Genomic DNA, 19,084 nt, shown 5'->3' on the forward strand with positions numbered 1-19,084 from the left:
TAGATTATGGGTGATTCTGTTATTGACCGCAATAAATTTCCCACAGAAGGATGCATCGTCCTCTCTCTCCTACATGATGGGATGTAGGTGGGTTTTTATGCCAACTGTCATTTTTAGAAACCGTTTTCTCTTAACTAAATTTTATTGATGTAAGTCAGATAAAATTATGAACAAGATCCTCCTCTTCATAGCCAAATGGAAATTAGGAAATCATGTTTAGTGAGTAGTCTAATGCATTTTATGAAATTCTCTATGAGAGTGTTGTTCAAATTATCAAGTTACTTAAATGTTAGTAATGAAACCAATGTTAATTCCAATTGCCCAACAAGGTTTACAAAAATATACCTAGAGTCAAACCATTGAGTCGAGTGTGCTCATAAAGAAATGCGTATGTTGACGATCAATAGCCCAACATCCTCAAGGCGACATTATGTGATCAAGTATAACTAGAGAAAATAACTCATAGAAACATCATTGATGGGAGTTTCCTAGTTCTACGTTCTCAAGTTGATGAGGATAATATACTATGAACCATCATCTGAGTTATGTCATGCAAAATGGTGCATTTGAGCCCAACAACCATGCATGCAGCACCTCATTAGCTTGGATAACATCTCCCATTGTTGTGTACGAGGCAATTGAACCCATCAATCACTAAAGGTATCAATAAAAGCCCAATGAGATTTGGAGACAAATTGGCTATGATGAGGGTACAATGGAATAGGTTGGTATATTTGTTTATCCAACACAACTTTTATATTTCTTATGATTTAATAATACCAAGGCGTATCTTTTTAGGAAAAAAAAGAAAGAGATTTGGAGACGCAATTGACAGATTGTAGGAACCACTCGTGTGAAAGCGCGGCCTCAAAGAAATGCCACATGTATGGGGATTTGGTAGTGGTACAAAGCAAAACATTGTGGTGTTTTTGCACCACAGACCCACGATTGAAGGTCAGCATGAGAGAGAGAGAGAGAGAGAGAGAGAGAGAGAGAGAGAGAGAGAGAGAGAGCATATGATTGGCATAGAAAGGTTTAGATCGTTGAGGCAAGAAAGAGTGGAAAGAGAGGTACATCGGACACCCCAAGCAGGCGAGAGATGGATGGATATATTAGATCGATTCATCGGAGGTTAAACTATGATCTATGAGACCAAACATATTACATTTCACGTAATACATGTGAAAGTGAGTAGTGACTCTCAATGTCCAAGAACTTGTTTACCAATCGAGATTTCACATTGTGATTGAGAGAGAGAGAGAGAGAGCATGTCCAAGGGAGGAGATCAAACATTTGACCCCATCACCAAGAAACCGAAGAAAGAGAATATGTCCTTGCCCCCCCCCCCCCCCCTCTCTCTCTCTATATATATACATATATAGTTTGAAAGGAACAAAGTGCAAGGAAATGATCCATGGGCTGCTTGTGAGGAGAAACCATTTTCTTGTTTTCTTTGTACCATCGCTTGTTTCCACCATTGAAAAACACTTTAAATCCTTGCATTTTCTTCTTCTTCTTCTTCTTTAGTCAAACCCTCTTCTACAATCGATCCGTTCGAACCTATATATACATACATATTCAATCTTTAAGCTCAGATTTTAATCGGAAAGATAGGGTGCATGCCTCAATCTATCCTTTAAATTTCCCGTAAGATTCTTCTCGAAAACAGAGAATGATATAGTGGGCATTGCTGAAAACCAATAGAGATTCAAAATTTAGGGTTTTTTTCAATTCTTTTGTTTGCAATTTCATGAACGGTTTCGCACTCTGGGGTAAACAACAGCAAGAAATGGAACTTTGATGGCTTCCTCTTTCTTTTCCAAAGCCAAATTTGGTAAGTCTCTAAGTTTTTGGTTCTGAAAAAATGAATTGTTGATTAAGTAATTCATTTTATGCATTGTCGTTATTGTTTTACGCAATAGTTTCTTTGAGTTAATGTCCTTTCTTCCTTTCTTTTTTTATGTCATAAAATTTCCTTTAATTTGTTGTTTTGGGTAATGACGTGTGTAGTTGGTGTTATTTCTCTTGTTTTGGGTGATAATTGAAGTAGCTATTTTCTCATCAGTTGTAATTGTTTTCCTTGTTATATTAGGTAACTTTTCTAGTTAATTTGTTTCGGCTTTTTATATTGTTTTGCATAATACTTTGTCCACTTCATGTGTCATGATTCATACCCCATTGAATCATCTGTTTTCTTTTCCTTTTTTATCTCATGACTTGTCTACTTGATTCATACCTCATCAAATCACTTATTTTTTGTTTCATGTATGATATCTATTAATTGACTTGAATTTTTGTTTTTTTGTATGTGATGATGTGTCCATGTTAATTTGTTTATATCCACACCTCATCAAATCAGATGTATTCTTTCCTTGTTTTACATCATTATGTCTCCTGTTAATGTGCTTTTGATTTGTAATTCATCAAATGATCACTTGTATTTGTTTTTCTTCCTTTAGCCTTTCACACAGCAGCTGCTAAAGCAGAGAAAATTATCACAGAAATCAAAGAGGATATCAAAACTGAATTTGGCAGGCCTACCTTATCAGATCCTGGTATGTCCATTTTCTCTTGAACTTTTACTGCATATGCAGGTCTATATAATGCACATCGAACTGCCCATTAGTTTATGATGGCTGTTACACTATGCATTACTACAACGAATGCAACTTTATCCATTATGATGTGATAGAGGACAATCTATGCATTATGATATGACAGGAGTGTCAGGATGTGCCATCCCACACATACTATATGATAGGATGTTATACAATTGATTGCTATATGATAGGCTGTTGCACATGCATTACTATATGATGGATGAATTGTAAGGTAGACATGAACTGTAGTTTTTGCATGATGGAGCATCATAGTGGCAAGATTAAGGCTGATGACATGCCAACTGGATGCTGTTAGATAGATAATAGATCATATTGATTGCAGTCTCATAAATGAGTGCTTTATAAAGGCTACAAAGATGAACCTCAAGGGATCTCACTAGGTAGATTGCCATGGTAGAATGAAGATAAATGACATTGATTCTACACTCGTACATGAGAGTGTGTTACAAAGGCTACAAAGGTGAAGGTTAATGGCTCCCATCAAGACATTTCACAAAGGAATTCCACAGTTCATCTAGGAAAAATGTCATAGTCTATTCATGATCTTTATCTTTTTATTATTTATGAGATGACTGAGATTGAGGTGGCAGTGATTAATCATTAGGATTTTCAAGAATATAGAGATGGGTCACATGATTTCATACATGAGCACTTCCGTGAAAGTCATTGTGTATCTTTAAATACGGTGCAATATAATCTTGGCTCTCCATTATCTTATACTTGCATCGTTGTGCAGCAGAAGAACAAAGCACATCACGTGATGCTCGCTCATGAACACAAAATTGGGTTGTTGTCTCTCTGAAAAACAATGGGCCAATGGCCTGGATCATTGACATTAGATGCCATGTCCACACAATTAGAGCACTGAATTCATGCTATCAACTGGGATAAAATATGTTTTTTTCACTTGTTACTAGACAAAATAGAATAAAATTTTTACTGTCCATACGGAGGCCAATTTTGACCTATGGGACCAAATAAACATATCATCATATACAATCCTTCTTAAGATGGGGGTTTTCCTACTCTTTAGTAAAAACTCTCTATGTGAAAGCAATGCATGGACATATGTACTTACCCATCTTGGTGGAGATTTGAGTATCTAACAAGTTATTATAATTCTTGCGAATTACCTTATATAGTGAACGAATTACCTTATATAGGATGTTGAGGATTTAACTCCCAATTGTCTATGTAAGAATGATTTTTGAATTACCTCTATTTCATTCCATAATAACATTAATCTCACTTCCCATCCTTGAGAACCACTTTGGTTGCTTTGATTCTCAAACATATAATAACTACTCCAACCCTCTCGAAGTCCAAACTCATAGCATACATTCCACTGATTTGTCATGGGACATTATGAATACCAAGATATTTGAAACGTTTTACCTTTGTGTTGGTTCTTTCTTGTATATAAAAGTGGGGTATTGCCTTTATTGCCATCGGTTTTGTTTTTTCCACGTTAACAATTAGCCTGTTGATTTGATGAGTATCACCAAGCACATTGGTATCAGTAAGTGAAAGTGTAGATGCTAGGCTAAGAGGGAAATGGAATCGGAATTGAAAACATAATTGCATGACATCATAAAATGAAGGATATAGGATGGAAAACTAAATGCATTTGTAGAGGATTGAAGCAAGACGAAGAAACAGCTCATGGTGATAGTACAACTCCAAGCAGCAACTAATGTTTCCTTTGTCCATGTGTCTTGAGAATGATTTGTTGATGAGTTAGTGCAGCTCATACATTATATGGCATTGAATTCCAAATAAAACACCTAATTGTAAGTAATCTCTATACTGGAACAGATGAACCTAGAAATAATGTGGAGTGGAGTTTGAAAAATGTCCTGGGCAAGAACTTTGAAGATAGACTTTATGACTGCATCCTGAACATCTCAAAAGTTCGTATTTGTCAATTCTGCTTTTACCTATCTTATACTATTTTCATAACATTGATGGAGCTTTGCCAAGATGGATAGAATTGAGATTAATGAAGTTTTTCTTATGTGCCCACTTAATAAAACAGGATCCCGAAAAGTTTTTTCTTCTTTTCTATGAGGATGATGCTAATGGAGAGGATGTACCCATAAAACAGAGATTGTCGACAAAACTTCTTGAGGTTGAACACTTTTCTTTAAATTTTGTTTGTCAAGTGTGTGGTGATGAGATCAAAGTGTTGGTTCAGTTGACAACTTTGGACTGGACAATATGTTGTATATATCATATGATTCCATAGAGCATCCTCTGGATATGAGTTCTTTATATTGCAGTTCTGGGTTTCTATTCTGAGTATTAAAGTGTAAATATAACTTGGACTCTTATAACCTATCTTCTGCAGGATACCAAGGAGCTGCAAAATCTAAAATTCGAATTTGTACCTGAAAAGATACGGGAGGATGAATTTTGGAACTGTACTTTTCTGACGGTTGATCGAGTGAAGCAAGAGGTTCATTGTTTAGATAAGTGGGTGGATAACAATAGTCTGTTTCAATATCAACCTGAATCTGAGGTAAGTTTCATTTGTTTGCAATATGCATATTTGATTTAAGTCAATGTTTGATATATGACATAAAGACTGATCTGAATATGGATGCATGTTCACCACCCATCCATTTATACTATACCCAATGACAGAAATAGAGTTGCTGTAGATTTTCTAGTTTCTGTGTCTATATTTAAGCTATTAGCTATAGTGGTGTTTACATCACAAAGGGTATCTCTGAATCCTAGGTGAGTAAACCTGTTCTGTGTGTGTGTGTTTGTGTATATGGAAGGAAGCTGAATGGCATGTTTTTTGTACAGAGTCCAAAAAAAGACCCAGCTGATGAAGATGCATATGAGAAGGCTATGTCTATAGTGATGGTTCCATCCTCAAAGCTACTGAGGAAGTTGTTTGGAGTTATTGAGTGAGATACTCTGCCTTTACCCTTTCTAAAACAAACATGCCAATATTTGAGTTTTTGCATTTTGTTCTTCTCAAGAGTCTCTTTTCGTATTCCTGTTGCAGAGCAGTACGATCAGTGGATAAAATGAACGATTTACAACAGCTAAAAACGGAAAAGGATCCCTCTCAATGTAGTGGATTAGTATCAGGCTTAACAGCCATGAGAAACACTCTTCTTAGAGAAAGCAAGGATTTAGAATTCTGTAATCGGGAAGTCCAGGCTTGTATGTCATCGTTATTTACTGTAGGTAAGACTACTTGGTTGATGATTAGTTTCAAAAGAGTGCTTGAGGTGCACTTTATATAGGCTAAATATTTGTTTCTATCACAGGAGCACTGAGAACTGAGTTCATCGAACAACCATTCAAAACAAGGATTCCCCAAGAAATACAGGGAGCACCACCAAGTAGTTTTGTTTCACATTTAGCTGAACTTATGGGTAGCATAGGGAGCTATCGGCAAATGGCAGAGTTCTGGAAGTCTGTGGTAGAAGAGGTATGCAGGTTATTAGAGAGTGCTCAAATGTTGTATCAATGGCAAGTCCTAAGTTCTAACCATAGGTCATATCAGACACATAATATAATTGGGAAACTGGGGTTTCAGGTTTATCTGACTTTAAAAAGTTAAAAAGTGAATTTTTGCGCTTCTGTTTTGCCATTTCAGTTTCACTGATGACTGAGGTTTTACAGCCATAGAATTAATGATGTTTTGAGTCAGTAAATGTGTTTCTGTTGAATTCTCTTTTTCTTATGACTTACATAGCATTTATCCCTCTAATATTTTGTCAGGACATTGTTTTCAGCTTGTGCATTTCTTTTAAGAGATTTTGAATTTCATCTATGCTGTCCAGTCTGTATAGTTTTATCCCCATGTTTTAGGCTGTCATGTATGCTATCACATCTGGAAGTTTTGGGATTCTAAGAATATTGACATTCTGTAAGCAGTTGCGTCACTGTTGGGAAGAAGGAAAACCTATTCCATGGCTTCCAGTGGATTCAAAACCAGATTTGCGATACTGCCTAATACTTCAGAAACTCCAAGTTATTAATTGTTGTATTGCAAGGCAGAAACACCATACCGCAGATTTGGAGTCTGTAGATGCTTTAAATGAGTGTATGGAAATAATGACCCCCAGAAACATTGAGGACATAGAAAGTTTTTTTTTGCTCATGAAATCAAGAAGCACTTTAAGAGCTGAAGGGATCTTGGAACCCTCAAGGTGGTTTGCTGAACTAAAACCAGGACAATTTTTCCTTCGGGTCGGTGCAGATCATCCAGCTGGGGATTTAAAGATGCTAGAAACAGGACATCAAATCTATTCCCCTGTCACACAGGCATGTTTTGCTTGATAATATTTATTGTCTAGCAATCAATTTCTACCATATCTCCTATATGTACACAATGTGTGACTGCAAAAAAATGCTGAATGAATTGCAGGATGGTGCTGTGTTAACAGAAGATCTTATCGAGGAAACTGAGGAACTTGTTTTAAGAACCGGAAGGTAAGTATTATTTTAGTATCAACTTTTACGAGGCTATGCAAACCTGTGGGTTATGAAATTTGTAAGCCTATTTTTTCAGGATATGTAAGTGTCAACTATTAGTGCAGTCGTATCAAAGTAAAAGTATGCATTTTTATTACAATGAGCATAACAATGCACAGATTGAGACACATGAACTTCAGGTTATATATAAAGGAATGAACTTCACCGCCATACTATCATCTGTAACATTTAATTTGCAATTATACTTACAGATGGACATGTATAAGGCAATGCATTTCACATTGTGGTTTAGTATCTAGTCTTCTTGAACTCTCTTTCCATTTGCATTGCAATATTGCTTGATTCGTATTATTTTGTACTATTATTTAGTGTTGGGCCAGGATGCTCTCGACTCCTTTCAGACATGCAGGCCTTTAAGGTGTGCATTTCATGGTTGTGTTAGCATTATTTTTTGTAGATTTCTGGATTTGTGGGATAAACGTATTTATCTTGCTAACATTGCTATTTTAGGCTGCCAATCCCGGCTGCATTTTAGAGGACTTTGTTAGGTGGTATTCTCCATTAGACTGGAAGCCATATCCTGAAACGAGGTCTCCAGTTGAACGCTGTGAGAGAGGAAATCAAGGATATCTCAGTGCAAGAATGCAATCACAAGGTGGGTACTTGTGGTTTTGGAAACCGATTGTGGGGAAGTGAATAAAGTTAAAGTTATTCTATTTGACAGGTAACCTTTGGCGAGAGCTCTGGATTTCAGCAAAGCCAATTCCAGCAGCTAAGCAGGCACGCTTGTTTGATGAAGATCTTGCAGTGTAAGTATTTTTGACATGGCTTACATTTAGACCGTAACATCATAATCATGATTCATAAGATTGAGAGAACACAAGTTTGATTTATCATCTCTGTTCCCTCGTTTACTTTTTGGTAAGGAAACATATGTAATATAATAGAGACATGGGACGAAAAAGCATAGGAGGATGGACAGAGTCTCTATGGCCAGTTAAAAGAGCTATGGATTAGGATGCGCTAATTATGGCTGTCTGTTATCGAGCTAATGAATATACACAAAAATAGTATATGAAAGAGTTATATCTACAAAGTAGAGTTCTGTCAAAGATGATGCATGTAAATGAATAGGTTATCTACAATAAAATTTATTTGCTGGGCTGATATGACAGTACATGATTAAAATTGAGTAGGTGGACAATTGTGTATACCTTCAAAGCATTTTGTGGGCGTAAATTTTTAGTTTCTTTCTTTTCTTTCTTTCTCTTTTGTGATCTCTCCCTGCTTTGATCATTCCTTTAAATATCTTTGGTTGCAGGGAGAGTACGTTAGATACATTGGATGGAATAAAGCCAGTTGACCTCTTTGAACAGTTATTCAAAGCCTTAGTGAGTGCTTCAAAATAATCATCAGATATGCTCAATAATTAAAACTATATAATATTAAAAAAACAGGAATGTCGGGAGTTTACTTTTTTACAATGGACTTGGATACAGTTGGGGACAGGCTTTACAATTGCAGAACAGGCATTGTTGGGGGACAAGGGTTTGTCATTATCCCAGTTCAATGAATGCAAGAATTTCATTATTTCCATATGCCACAAAGGGATGAATTCTGATGAGCTCGAACAGTTATGCCAGGTACTACTAATACACCATACCGATTATTTAGAGATTTATATTGACATCTGTAACATAAACGATCGTTACGGCTTATGAGAGACCTAGCAAAGATGGGTACCCAAAGTGCGTATGCTTAACTTTGTCAAAACTAGTAAGGAAAAGAAGAATGTGTTGTAAAACTACTTCCCGTAGTGTACTTTTCAAATGTGATATGAACTGTTGTAGGTATATGAAATGATGGAAAACCTGCTACATCACTCGTCAAAAGGGCAACAACATGCAAGAGCTTGTAACTATTCAGCTACGGGTAATGATGATGATGAGCAAGAGCATCAAGGCTCTCATCAATGCAAACCTGATAACGGGCTCAATTTTTTTGCCCGATTTCTTGAAGCAAAGTCCGCGCTTTTTGATAAGAAATCATTGCAAGATGAGAAGAGAATAGAGAATGAATGGACTATAGTGTAAAGAAAAAGAATGACAGCAGAACTGATATGCGAATCAATCTCGGCTTCAGTATTTTCTTCCTTTCGGGTGATGATATCCAATGATTGAGGAAGAAGCAAAAGCAACATCTTCAATCAATGCATTGAAATCTCAATATATGCAATCAATCTCATACACTATGTTGCCATCCCTTTCAATTACTGGATGTGTGATGGAAGCTTCAAGAAGAGGTTTGAAGCTCTTATTTTATAAATATGTATAGATACCATAGGAAAGAAACCCAAATGTTTTTGCATCATGTGTCTCCACTTCAGAGCCTAATATTCTTTTGTATGTATACCATACGAAAACATATCAATCCAAGCTGAGTTACCATTTACTTGAAAGCTTCCCCTTAAATCTCCATATGTTTTTCCATTGTAAAAAATCGCTACTTTTCTATTACCATCTACACTAAGCTGAAAACATGCCATTTCCATTCGTATTTTGTTTTTAGGGAATGCCATAAAAGGAAAAAGGTTTTTATGCACTTTAATGCAATAATATTATGATTTGTCATCGCATTTTGCTAAAAGTGTTTGTACTTCCCTTCCTCCCAATGTCTCATATACATAGTTTCTGATTCACAATACAAGGCTGGTAGCTTCCTTCGCTCGATGTTAACGATCGTTTTCCATCCTTAATTGAAGAAATAATTAGAAAAAAGGACAGCAAGTACAAGGATCAATAATAGTCCCCAGTAAAGGCATATGCGATTCAATTCTATACTTTCTTTGTTTGGATTTGGTTGTGTCATAGATTCAAAACTCATGTAAAAACTATCTCTGAATGAATTGCATTGCTGATATAGAACCTGGGAAGAAAACTGTAGGCACCACTATCTAACAGTGAAAGTTGGATGAGTTTTATCTAGAGCCATTGGTGTTTGGAGATATGATAGTAGAAAATTGTAGATGCATGCATATGATTGGCAATACAAGGCTAGTACTAAATGGGTTACATTTAACCCAAAGATGGGCTCCTTCGGGGTCTTTTCATTTTAGTCAACAAAGAGAATAATATTGGCCTTTTACTTCTACAAAATTGGAATTGTAAGGTAAAAGTCAAAACATGGTAGAGAAAGCTAGAGATGGAACAAATCAATTGATACTATTGTTCTGTGGGTGGAGACAAGAATATACATGGATATCCCGACCTATTTGCCATCATAAGTGCTTGGTAGCGACTTCATTTTTTTCCAGCACTTGGGTTAGTTCATATTTCTTCATTATAGATTTGGTTTACTAGGGGATGTATCAATACTAACATATTTTGGGAAACAAAATATCATTATCTCACAAAAAACAAACATTAGTCAAAAAATGCAATGAGAAAATTTGCTTATGTTTATGAGGATTAAATGGGAATTGATAATGGCTATATATATTAGAAAACTATTTGTTGAGCAATTGTTTAAAGCATATATAGCTAATTCCAAGTGGCCCAACTAATTTTCAACCAGCTTCAATCAATTAATTTTGTTCCTATCTTGATATTTCTTGTGTGTAAGGAGTCCTTCCCATGGTCAAAACTAGAACTCGGGAATTGGTATTGTTTAGTTTTTAATGTGATGGCTTAGTTGAGGTTTCACACATTCCTTAGAAATAGACGGCAAACTATGATGGTTTTCTAAGCATCATTAGTGAAGGATGTGGATTGGAACTTAATTATTGATATCTGAGTCATAGTTCTAGCCATACTCATGCGTGAATATTCGTATCATACTCATACGTGAAATGCCTCGAAGTATGATTGAAATCCATTTATCTATATTTTAATTAATTAATTATTCCTTATGTCATAAAGGTGATATCATCTATAGATATGTGTCTTTACATTTGAAACTTTGGGATTTTCTAACCCTTGTCAATGTGACGAGTCCAATATTCATGCCAATCTTTGTCTATTGTAAATTCTTGATGGTGTGTAAAAGTATTTTCATTTACGAGCCATCGTGCTCATCAATAAGTCAATTCATGATCTTATTCCATGTTGTAAGGTAAAATGAACCCAAATAAGATTGGAATTTGCCCCTGCGCAGACACGACTAAATATGACTTGTGTTCGTTTTTCCTATTAATTAGCGGGAAGATTTCATGAGATTTTTGTGTATGTGTGCATGTGCATGTTCATATGTTTACATATGATGTGTGCCCGAGATGTTTCTATGTGGTATGTGTCTCAAGCTACAAATGAAAATGCAAAAGAAAGCAATAGTATTGGTCTATAAATGGAGGCTTGTTGTCTTCTTTAGTGCACCTAATCGGAGATGAAAGAAAAACAAGAAATATCATCAGCAGGTAGACTTCCTATTTATCTCATGAATTACCCAAAACAAGAGCCTTGGTGCCATTGGTATGTTGTCTCTTGCAATAACGATCTTGAATGCAGTGTTAATTATTTTTGTAAACAATTTTGTGAATCCAAAGATTATCGTGTGGCTTGGGTACTTTTTGCAAGTAATTGCATAGTTGTAGATGTTGAGATGGAATTTCTCATCTTGTATGCATGTAGCTCCTTGCATAAATTTGATAATGGAATTCTATTTTGTAATTTGTGTTAGATTTAGGTAAAGAAACTCTATGGCATAAAGACCCAACGAAAGCAACACAATTTGTATTACAAAACACCTAAGAGAAGATGTAAGAGAGGGATGATATGAGAAAAATGTTAAGCTTAATGTGTTACGCATGAGCTCACATATTTTGTGAGCTAAAGTTATATCTCCTTGTTGATGTCCTACATTATAATTATATTGTCGTTTACCCTCTAGTCAATGAGATAGGTATGGTTGGTGGTAACAATCGGCAACAGTTCGGTTTGAACCGAACTGAACCATGAAACCGTACCTTAATGGCTTAACGGTTTCAACGGTTTGGTTCGGTTTTAACAGTCAGAAACCGCGGTTTAAACGGTTTAACGGGTTTTTTTTTCTTTAAAAAAAATTTAAATTTAAAAAAATAAATTGTTTTTAAACAATCTTTTCATTTTTAGACCTTATTCTCACATTTTAGGAACATCTTAAAATTTAAAATAATGAAATATTATAAATTTAAAATTTTTTAACATTTTGACCTATGTTGAAAAACCGAAACCGAACCACGAAACCGTTGTTTTTACGGTTTATAGGTTTAACGGTTTCGTGGTTTGGTTTGGTTTGGTTCAGGTTTTTAAAATTTTAAACGGAGAATCGAACCGTTGCCGATTGTTAGTTGGTGGTCAATCACTCCTAAGCTATGAATGACTCTACTAACTACTTAGGCAAACTTCACTTTCTCCCTAAGTTTAACTTAACTTAGACGACGTGCATTTACTCAACTAACTTAGGGAGAAAGTTCTTGTATACTAGCTTTTCATGTATTACTCTCATTTCCTTTTCGATTATGTTTACATATTGTACGTATTCCAGTGGAGAAGGAGTGAGGAGTGGTATAGGCGCATTACTTAACAACCCCCTCAACTTAGTGCACCTCTTCACATGCCATTTGTTGATGTTTGTGGAGTTTGTGTTGAGGCACAAGGAGAGGTGTATGGCAATTAGTTAACAATCCCTTTGACTTAATGCACCCGCACCCCTTCACATGTCCTTTGTTGATATTCCCCTAGATGAGGGAGAGATGAAGTTCCAAGGATGTATGTTGTAACTTGTGGGATACTTGTTGCTTGTGTGGTTTAGGGTACCCCAAAAGAAGATTAGGGTTTGTGGATTGAAAATGGGGGCTGCAACTGAAGTGATGGGATAGGGGTGGGCAGACTAGGCACCATGTTGTGGCAAATTGCATACTTGGTGTTCACATTATTCACATACGTTTAGGGTGGGTTGCATTAGGGGCATCAAGTTCTTCGGGTCTAGAGATTTGATTGATTCCACATATTTTAAGCATGGTGTGTAGAAGCTTGTAGGGTTCTGAATTGGTAGTCATATTGTGAGTAGTGATCATAAGAGCTAGGAATCGGCAACGATTTTGCCTTGTCCAAAGCAAACCCTAAATTTATTTGGGGGTTTCCAAACTTGAACCGAACCAATTACTAAACTAGTTTGGCCAAGCTAGTTAAGCCTAAATCCATTTAGGAACCGGTTTAACCAAGCCAATTAAGCCTTAAATAGCTTGGTTTGAAACGGTTTGACGGTTCAGTTTAGGCTTGAGCCAAGCCATTGCCGATTCTTCAATCCTAATTATTAAGAGCTTGCAATAGCCTGTGCCCGAAGGGGGGTATATTATTGAGAAATATAAGAAGGGAAAAGTACTAGGATACCCCTGGAAGTTTGTCTATTTACTAGAATGCCCCAATAAGTTCCAAATTTACCAAACTACCCCTATGTCCAAAAAATACACTTAATAAAGTAATTATACACTCAAACAGGTAAATAGGGCTAGTTCGGGTCCATTTCTTCCATCTTTGGTAAATAGGGCTTTGTAGATTTGAGTGTATAATTACTTTATAAAGTGTAATTTTTTGGACATAGGGGTAGTTTGGTAAATTTGGAACTTCCAAGGGCATTTTAGTAAATAGACGAACTTCCAGGGGTATCCTGATACTTTTCCCATATAAGTATAAAGTAATTATGTAACACTCAAATTATTGGTAAATAGGGCTTTGTAGATTTGAGTGTATAATTACTTTATAAAGTGTAATTTTTTGGACATAGGGGTAGTTTGGTAAATTTGGAACTTCCTAGGGCATTCTGGTAAATAGACGAACTTCCAGGGGTATCCTGATACTTTTCCCATATAAGTATAAAGTAATTATGTAACACTCAAATTATTGGTAAATAGGGCTTTGTAGATTTGAGTGTATAATTACTTTATAAAGTGTAATTTTTTGGACATAGGGGTAGTTTGGTAAATTTGGAACTTCTAGGGGCATTCTGGTAAATAGACGAACTTCCAGGGGTATCCTGTACTTTTCCCATATAAGAAACTCTGCAAACCAGAGAGGGGTATTTGTGCAAATATCCAAAATTGTTCCTTCCTTCCTTCCTTCCCCCCTGCTTGCGCCTCCCTGCAGGTTACCTCCATGCCTTGTTAAATCATTGGAATTGCAGTATAAGGAAAGCTTTCTCTGTGATTGTATTCGCGTGCACTTCTGCCCAATCCACCCGCGTATAAAGACAAGACACACAGAGAACCCGCGATGAACAGACCGAGTAGAAACTTCAAGGGTCCATGGCGACCTTCAGAAACAGTAGAGGCATCCCTTCTACCCACACTATTCTGTTGGACCTCTTTATTACCATCATCATACAGAGTATTGGGTTACTCACCATCTCTGCAGAAAATGATGAAGGAACGATGGTGATGATGGGTCAAGCTGAGAAACTAATCCAATCTCTGCAGCTCATTCCTTCTCTGCAATCTGTGCATGAAATCTCTCATCTAGGTTTTGATGGATATACGAATGTGGGGTCTTCATTATTTGAAAGAAACCTTGATCTTCACATATCAGGGAATTCTGGTTCTTCTATTTCGGATGAGGATTTGGGCCATCATGCTGGATATTTTGAGCTGAAGGGTACCCATGCATCCAGGTATGACGTCTAATGGTTTTCGCACTATAGTTCCATTTTGGTCTCTGGGTCCATAATGTTTTTTTTACAATTAGTATTGTTGTATTTTGGTTGAATGCTCTCTAATGACATTCACATGTAGTTGCATTTTGGTTTTATGGTTTCCAATAGCTTTCACAATATAATATAGGTGTATTTTGGTTGTATGGTCTCTAATGGATTTCGCGATATAGTATAATTGCATTTTAGATATACGGTCTCTAGTGGATTTCACGTGTTGTTTGATTTGATGGTCTTTTAAGGGATTTCACAATATATTGGAGTAATCAATGGTCTATAATTCAGATTTGCAACATTGGTGCAGGATGTTCTACATGTTCTTCGAGTCGCGGGGAAACAGGGCTGATGATCCAGTCGTTTTATGGATGTCTGGAGGCCCTGGGTGTAGCAGTGAATTGGCTTTGTTTTATGAGAATGGACCATTTCACATCACCAAGAAGCTCACGTTAGAATGGAATGAGAACGGTTGGGACAAGGCAAGCTCAAAAGAAAACCTATATTCATTGCTTTTCTTTTTTCTTTTTTCTACTCAATCCCAAATTTCTTACTCATCTTGTTTTAGTCATCGAGCATCATCTTTGTAGACCAGCCTATAGGAACTGGCTTCAGCTACACCTCGGATGATCGAGATATTCGCCATGATGAAGAAGGTGTCAGTGATGATATGTACCACTTCTTGCAGGTGTGTACTTTACAAGGCTCATAGAGCTTCTAGAGCTGTAAGTTGTAAAAGAATGCAAAATGGATATCAATATGTTTGGAAATTTAAAAGGGAAAGTGTGGATTTGCATTATTAACATATGTAATGTGCTGTTTTGAGAAGCTAACTTGGAAAAGTCTATATTTCAGAATGATAAAAGTAATTATTTATCAATAAAAACTCGAACATATTTGTGAAAGAAGTTGAGTTTATTTTTTATTATATGATATTAAATGTGCATCTTTTTTAGATGTGTATGATATGAAAAGCTTTGCAAAACTGAAACTATACCTATTTTCGTAGATTTTTTATTTCTACATCCTAATTGATCTGTTGTTAACAATAACTAATAAAAGAAAACACTAGTAAGACACGTCATGTGTGATTGTCCAATGCACTTAATGTCTTCTTTATAATATGTTTGGGCAGGCCTTTTTTGAAGCCCATCCAGAGTTTTCCAGTAATGATTTTTTTGTCACTGGAGAGTCATATGCTGGGCATTATGTGCCTGCAGTCACTAACAGGATTCATAAAGGCAACAAAGCCAAGGAGGGATTGTTTCCAATCAACCTCAAGGTAAATTGCTTGTGAATCTCACAATTAAAAAACTACATTTAGAGCTACTTATCCAGATAGGAGTTGTGGCAGGGGTTTGCTATAGGGAATGGCCTAACCAATCCTGAGATTCAATATCGAGCCTATGCAGATTATGCATTCGAAATGGGTCTTATCAAAGAAAATGATCGCGAGAAACTTTCCCGGATGTATCCCACATGTCAGAAGGCGATCGAGCTATGTGGTAATATGATCTTTTAAGGGTTTACAACTTGTATACATACAGCGGTCATTCTCCATATTGTTAAGTGTCTTTCATTTTCTCTCATAAAGGTAACAATGGGACGACTGCATGTGCTAATGCATATGTTGTTTGCAACTCTATCTTCAACCATCTCATGTCCTTGATCAAAGGTGTAAATGTGAGTACTAAATGACTCGTCTCTAAGAGTTGGTTTATTTTATCAAAAAATCTAGTTTGAAAGTTATTTTGTGCAGCCGAAAAGTTGAGGGGAAAAATGATCTTTTGTGGTTCTGAATATATTTGTAGTATTATGAATTGGAAATCAATTAGAAAAATGCGTCTACATGCCGCTCTTCCTTTCTTATTTTTTCAAATGTGGGAAATACATCACATTATGCTTTGCATGTAACGTGTTTTCATTTTTCTCTTTGCATGGGGTGGGTGTGGAAGTTGAACTCCTACTATGGCTTCTAGGGTGGCAAGGGTTCAACCACTACGCGAACTCTGGCGATGTGTTCTCATGCCCAGATTGATCTGGTACACATGGGCCAATGTTCCATGCCTGAACTGGATGTTTTTTTGTTTCTCTATGCAGTATTATGACATCCGTTCACAGTGCAATGGGAGCTTGTGCTACGATTTCTCATATATGGAAACTTACCTAAATCAGCAGGTTGTGAGAGAAGCTCTGGGCGTGGGCGATATTAAGTTTGTGTCGTGCAGCCCAATCGTTTATAAATACATGATAATGGACTGGATGCGCAATCTCGAAGTTGGTATTCCGGCTTTATTAGAAGATGGGATTCAGCTTCTTGTTTATGCGGGTGAATATGACCTCATCTGCAATTGGTTAGGTAAGGGCTGACTCCCAAGTATACAAGCTAACTTATCTTATGCTTGTAGGGTCTCTGATATCTTGCTTAATTCCACTCTGACGGTACTTGTGGATAATTGCAGGAAATTCAAGATGGGTTTCAGCAATTGATTGGTCAGGGAAACATATGTACACTGATGCACATCCCAAGAAGTTTGTTGTGGGTGGGAAGGAAGCTGGAATATTCTCAAGCTATGGACCTCTTACTTTTTTGAAGGTTAGTTTTTGTTTATTCTCAAGGCATGGCTCCCTTACATTTTTGAAGATAGGTTTTGTTTAGTGTATGGTTGCCTTTACCAAAAGAGGGGGTATGGAAGTGTAGCACTATGATAAAGATAATTTGAATTCACAAGTCTGTTTGGTCACCACATTTTTTATGCTTTTTAAGATGTTACACATTGTCCTCCACATCATAAGAGGTTATTGTTAATGTCATTGAGATAAAGAATCTAAAGTATTTGTCAATGTTAGGTTCATAATGCGGGTCATATGGTGCCTATGGATCAACCTAGAGCATCTTTGGAGATGATTACGAGGTTCACTAAGGGAATGCCACTGGATCAAGATCTTCCATTCACACGAGTGGTTACAGATAGCTCGGAGCCGGTGATGTCGGGTTATACCAAGAATCATTCATCTTAAAACAATCTATATCTAATTCTTTGGAAGTCAATCAATTGAATTGTGCAATACTCATTTCAAATTTGGGATAAATGTACCCATGTTAGTTAATGCTGTAACACATTCATAAATTGATCATGATGGTGGAAAATAGAACAATTTTATAAATAATGGTGATTACACCAAAATGGCTGACCCAAAAATATAATTTTCTGTTTTGATAGCAATTTTCTTGTTTTCTATATCAGCACAAGACCCTACATCAGTCTAGTATTTCTTCCCATTTAAAACATTCTTTTGGTTCGAATGAGTGTCAATTATGTCAAGACATGCTAGAAAACATCTGGTGTGGATCAGGTTATGGATATTTAAATTACTTTGCAGGTTATTATCTAGTCAAACATGTAGTCATGTTGATGCTAGATATGAAAATAGATATTTTGATGATCCAGCTTTGGTACAACTGGTAGACTCTGTGAGTTCACTATGCTTGCATTTGGAAAACTTCTATTTGCAATGTGAAAAAATGAGCAATAAGCCTAATTTTTAAAGCATAATCAAGACCACAAATTTGAAACTATGTGTAAAATAGACTTTAGTAAATTAAAGTTATTAGAGTTGATGATCAATTACAAGTGATTCCACATGACTTTAGAGAAATGGATGAAAAAGCTTGAAAGATTGTAGGCAAGCAGGGGCATGTTCCAAAAACTAGGGATCGACTACGACTTTGCTGAAGCCTAAAGCAAGCTGTTAAACCGTTTAAAAACGGTTTGGCAGTTCAGTTCAGTTGGGTTCGGGCTTGAGCTTCCCAAACCGGTTTGAGCTTGGTTTGGCAAGGCTCAAGCCAAATCAAATTGTTTTGGGCCAAATTGGTAAGTCAAAACCGAACCGTTGCCGATTCCCACCAAAAATTGAAGAAGCACAACCCAAGGAACAGATGGTAGCTCTATCAGTATCTAAAGGCCTCCTACTAGGTTGCCACAATGAAATGGATAGCCAAGATTATGAAAGGGGTTGAGGACATGAATGTACAAATCGTGTCCATGTCGTTAATCCGTTGCTTGGCCTGGAAACCTACATATATTATATTATATGGAACGTAATTTGAAAGACTCCACAAGATTGCATTGCAAAAAGGAAATGTTGGTAGGTTCCTCTTATAGTTTCCATAATCAAAGAACAAAGTCCCCATTTGTTTTTTAAAAATAATATGTTTTTAAGACAAGCCATGTCATATTCAAAACACCTTCAACAACCTAACTAGTTTTTGTAAAGTAGACATTGTTCTTGGAAACAAGTAGTGACGTGCATTATTTGAGACACGTGTT

The 19,084-nt window shown here is 36.4% G+C and overlaps 2 protein-coding genes across 3 annotated transcripts; both read left to right on the forward strand.

Moving 5' to 3' along the window:
* Window positions 1-1,376: 1,376 nt before the first annotated feature.
* LOC147864590 (uncharacterized) lies at window positions 1,377-9,631 on the forward strand. Of its 2 annotated transcripts, none has more exons than XM_087318708.1 (16): window positions 1,377-1,834; window positions 2,460-2,555; window positions 4,437-4,531; window positions 4,657-4,749; window positions 4,960-5,139; window positions 5,433-5,536; window positions 5,638-5,822; window positions 5,906-6,069; window positions 6,519-6,908; window positions 7,012-7,076; window positions 7,449-7,497; window positions 7,590-7,734; window positions 7,804-7,888; window positions 8,401-8,470; window positions 8,579-8,722; window positions 8,930-9,631. In XM_087318708.1, the coding sequence occupies exons 1-16, from the start codon at window positions 1,801-1,803 to the stop codon at window positions 9,170-9,172; spliced, it is 2,142 nt and encodes a 713-aa protein (XP_087174834.1). In that variant the 5' UTR covers window positions 1,377-1,800; the 3' UTR covers window positions 9,173-9,631. The 2 variants fall into 2 exon arrangements, with proteins under 2 accessions (XP_087174834.1, XP_087174835.1); XM_087318709.1 differs by having other exon boundaries at window positions 4,969-5,139.
* Window positions 9,632-14,197: 4,566 nt separating this feature from the next.
* LOC147864591 (serine carboxypeptidase-like) lies at window positions 14,198-17,980 on the forward strand. The gene is made up of 9 exons (XM_087318710.1): window positions 14,198-14,720; window positions 15,064-15,235; window positions 15,322-15,441; window positions 15,889-16,035; window positions 16,108-16,258; window positions 16,348-16,436; window positions 16,854-17,112; window positions 17,216-17,349; window positions 17,604-17,980. The coding sequence occupies exons 1-9, from the start codon at window positions 14,359-14,361 to the stop codon at window positions 17,772-17,774; spliced, it is 1,605 nt and encodes a 534-aa protein (XP_087174836.1). The 5' UTR covers window positions 14,198-14,358; the 3' UTR covers window positions 17,775-17,980.
* Window positions 17,981-19,084: the final 1,104 nt, after the last annotated feature.

This window comes from Azolla caroliniana, unplaced genomic scaffold (assembly GCF_043228905.1).
Source record: "Azolla caroliniana isolate FFs.n. ecotype wild unplaced genomic scaffold, voAzoCaro1.0.p SCAF_4, whole genome shotgun sequence".
NCBI classification, from domain to species: Eukaryota; Viridiplantae; Streptophyta; class Polypodiopsida; order Salviniales; family Salviniaceae; genus Azolla; species Azolla caroliniana.

Bases quoted from the DNA above. Each gene is read 5' to 3' on its own strand.
- LOC147864590 (XM_087318708.1), top strand. From the start codon at position 1,801: ATGGCTTCCTCTTTCTTTTCCAAAGCCAAATTTG. The intron at 7,889-8,400 runs GTAAGTATTTTT...CTTTGGTTGCAG, and splicing joins TTTGATGAAGATCTTGCAGT to GGAGAGTACGTTAGATACAT. The intron at 8,723-8,929 runs GTACTACTAATA...GAACTGTTGTAG, and splicing joins AGCTCGAACAGTTATGCCAG to GTATATGAAATGATGGAAAA.
- LOC147864591 (XM_087318710.1), top strand. From the start codon at position 14,359: ATGGCGACCTTCAGAAACAGTAGAGGCATCCCTTCTACCCACACTATT. The intron at 16,259-16,347 runs GTAATATGATCT...TCTCTCATAAAG, and splicing joins GAAGGCGATCGAGCTATGTG to GTAACAATGGGACGACTGCA. The intron at 17,350-17,603 runs GTTAGTTTTTGT...TGTCAATGTTAG, and splicing joins GACCTCTTACTTTTTTGAAG to GTTCATAATGCGGGTCATAT.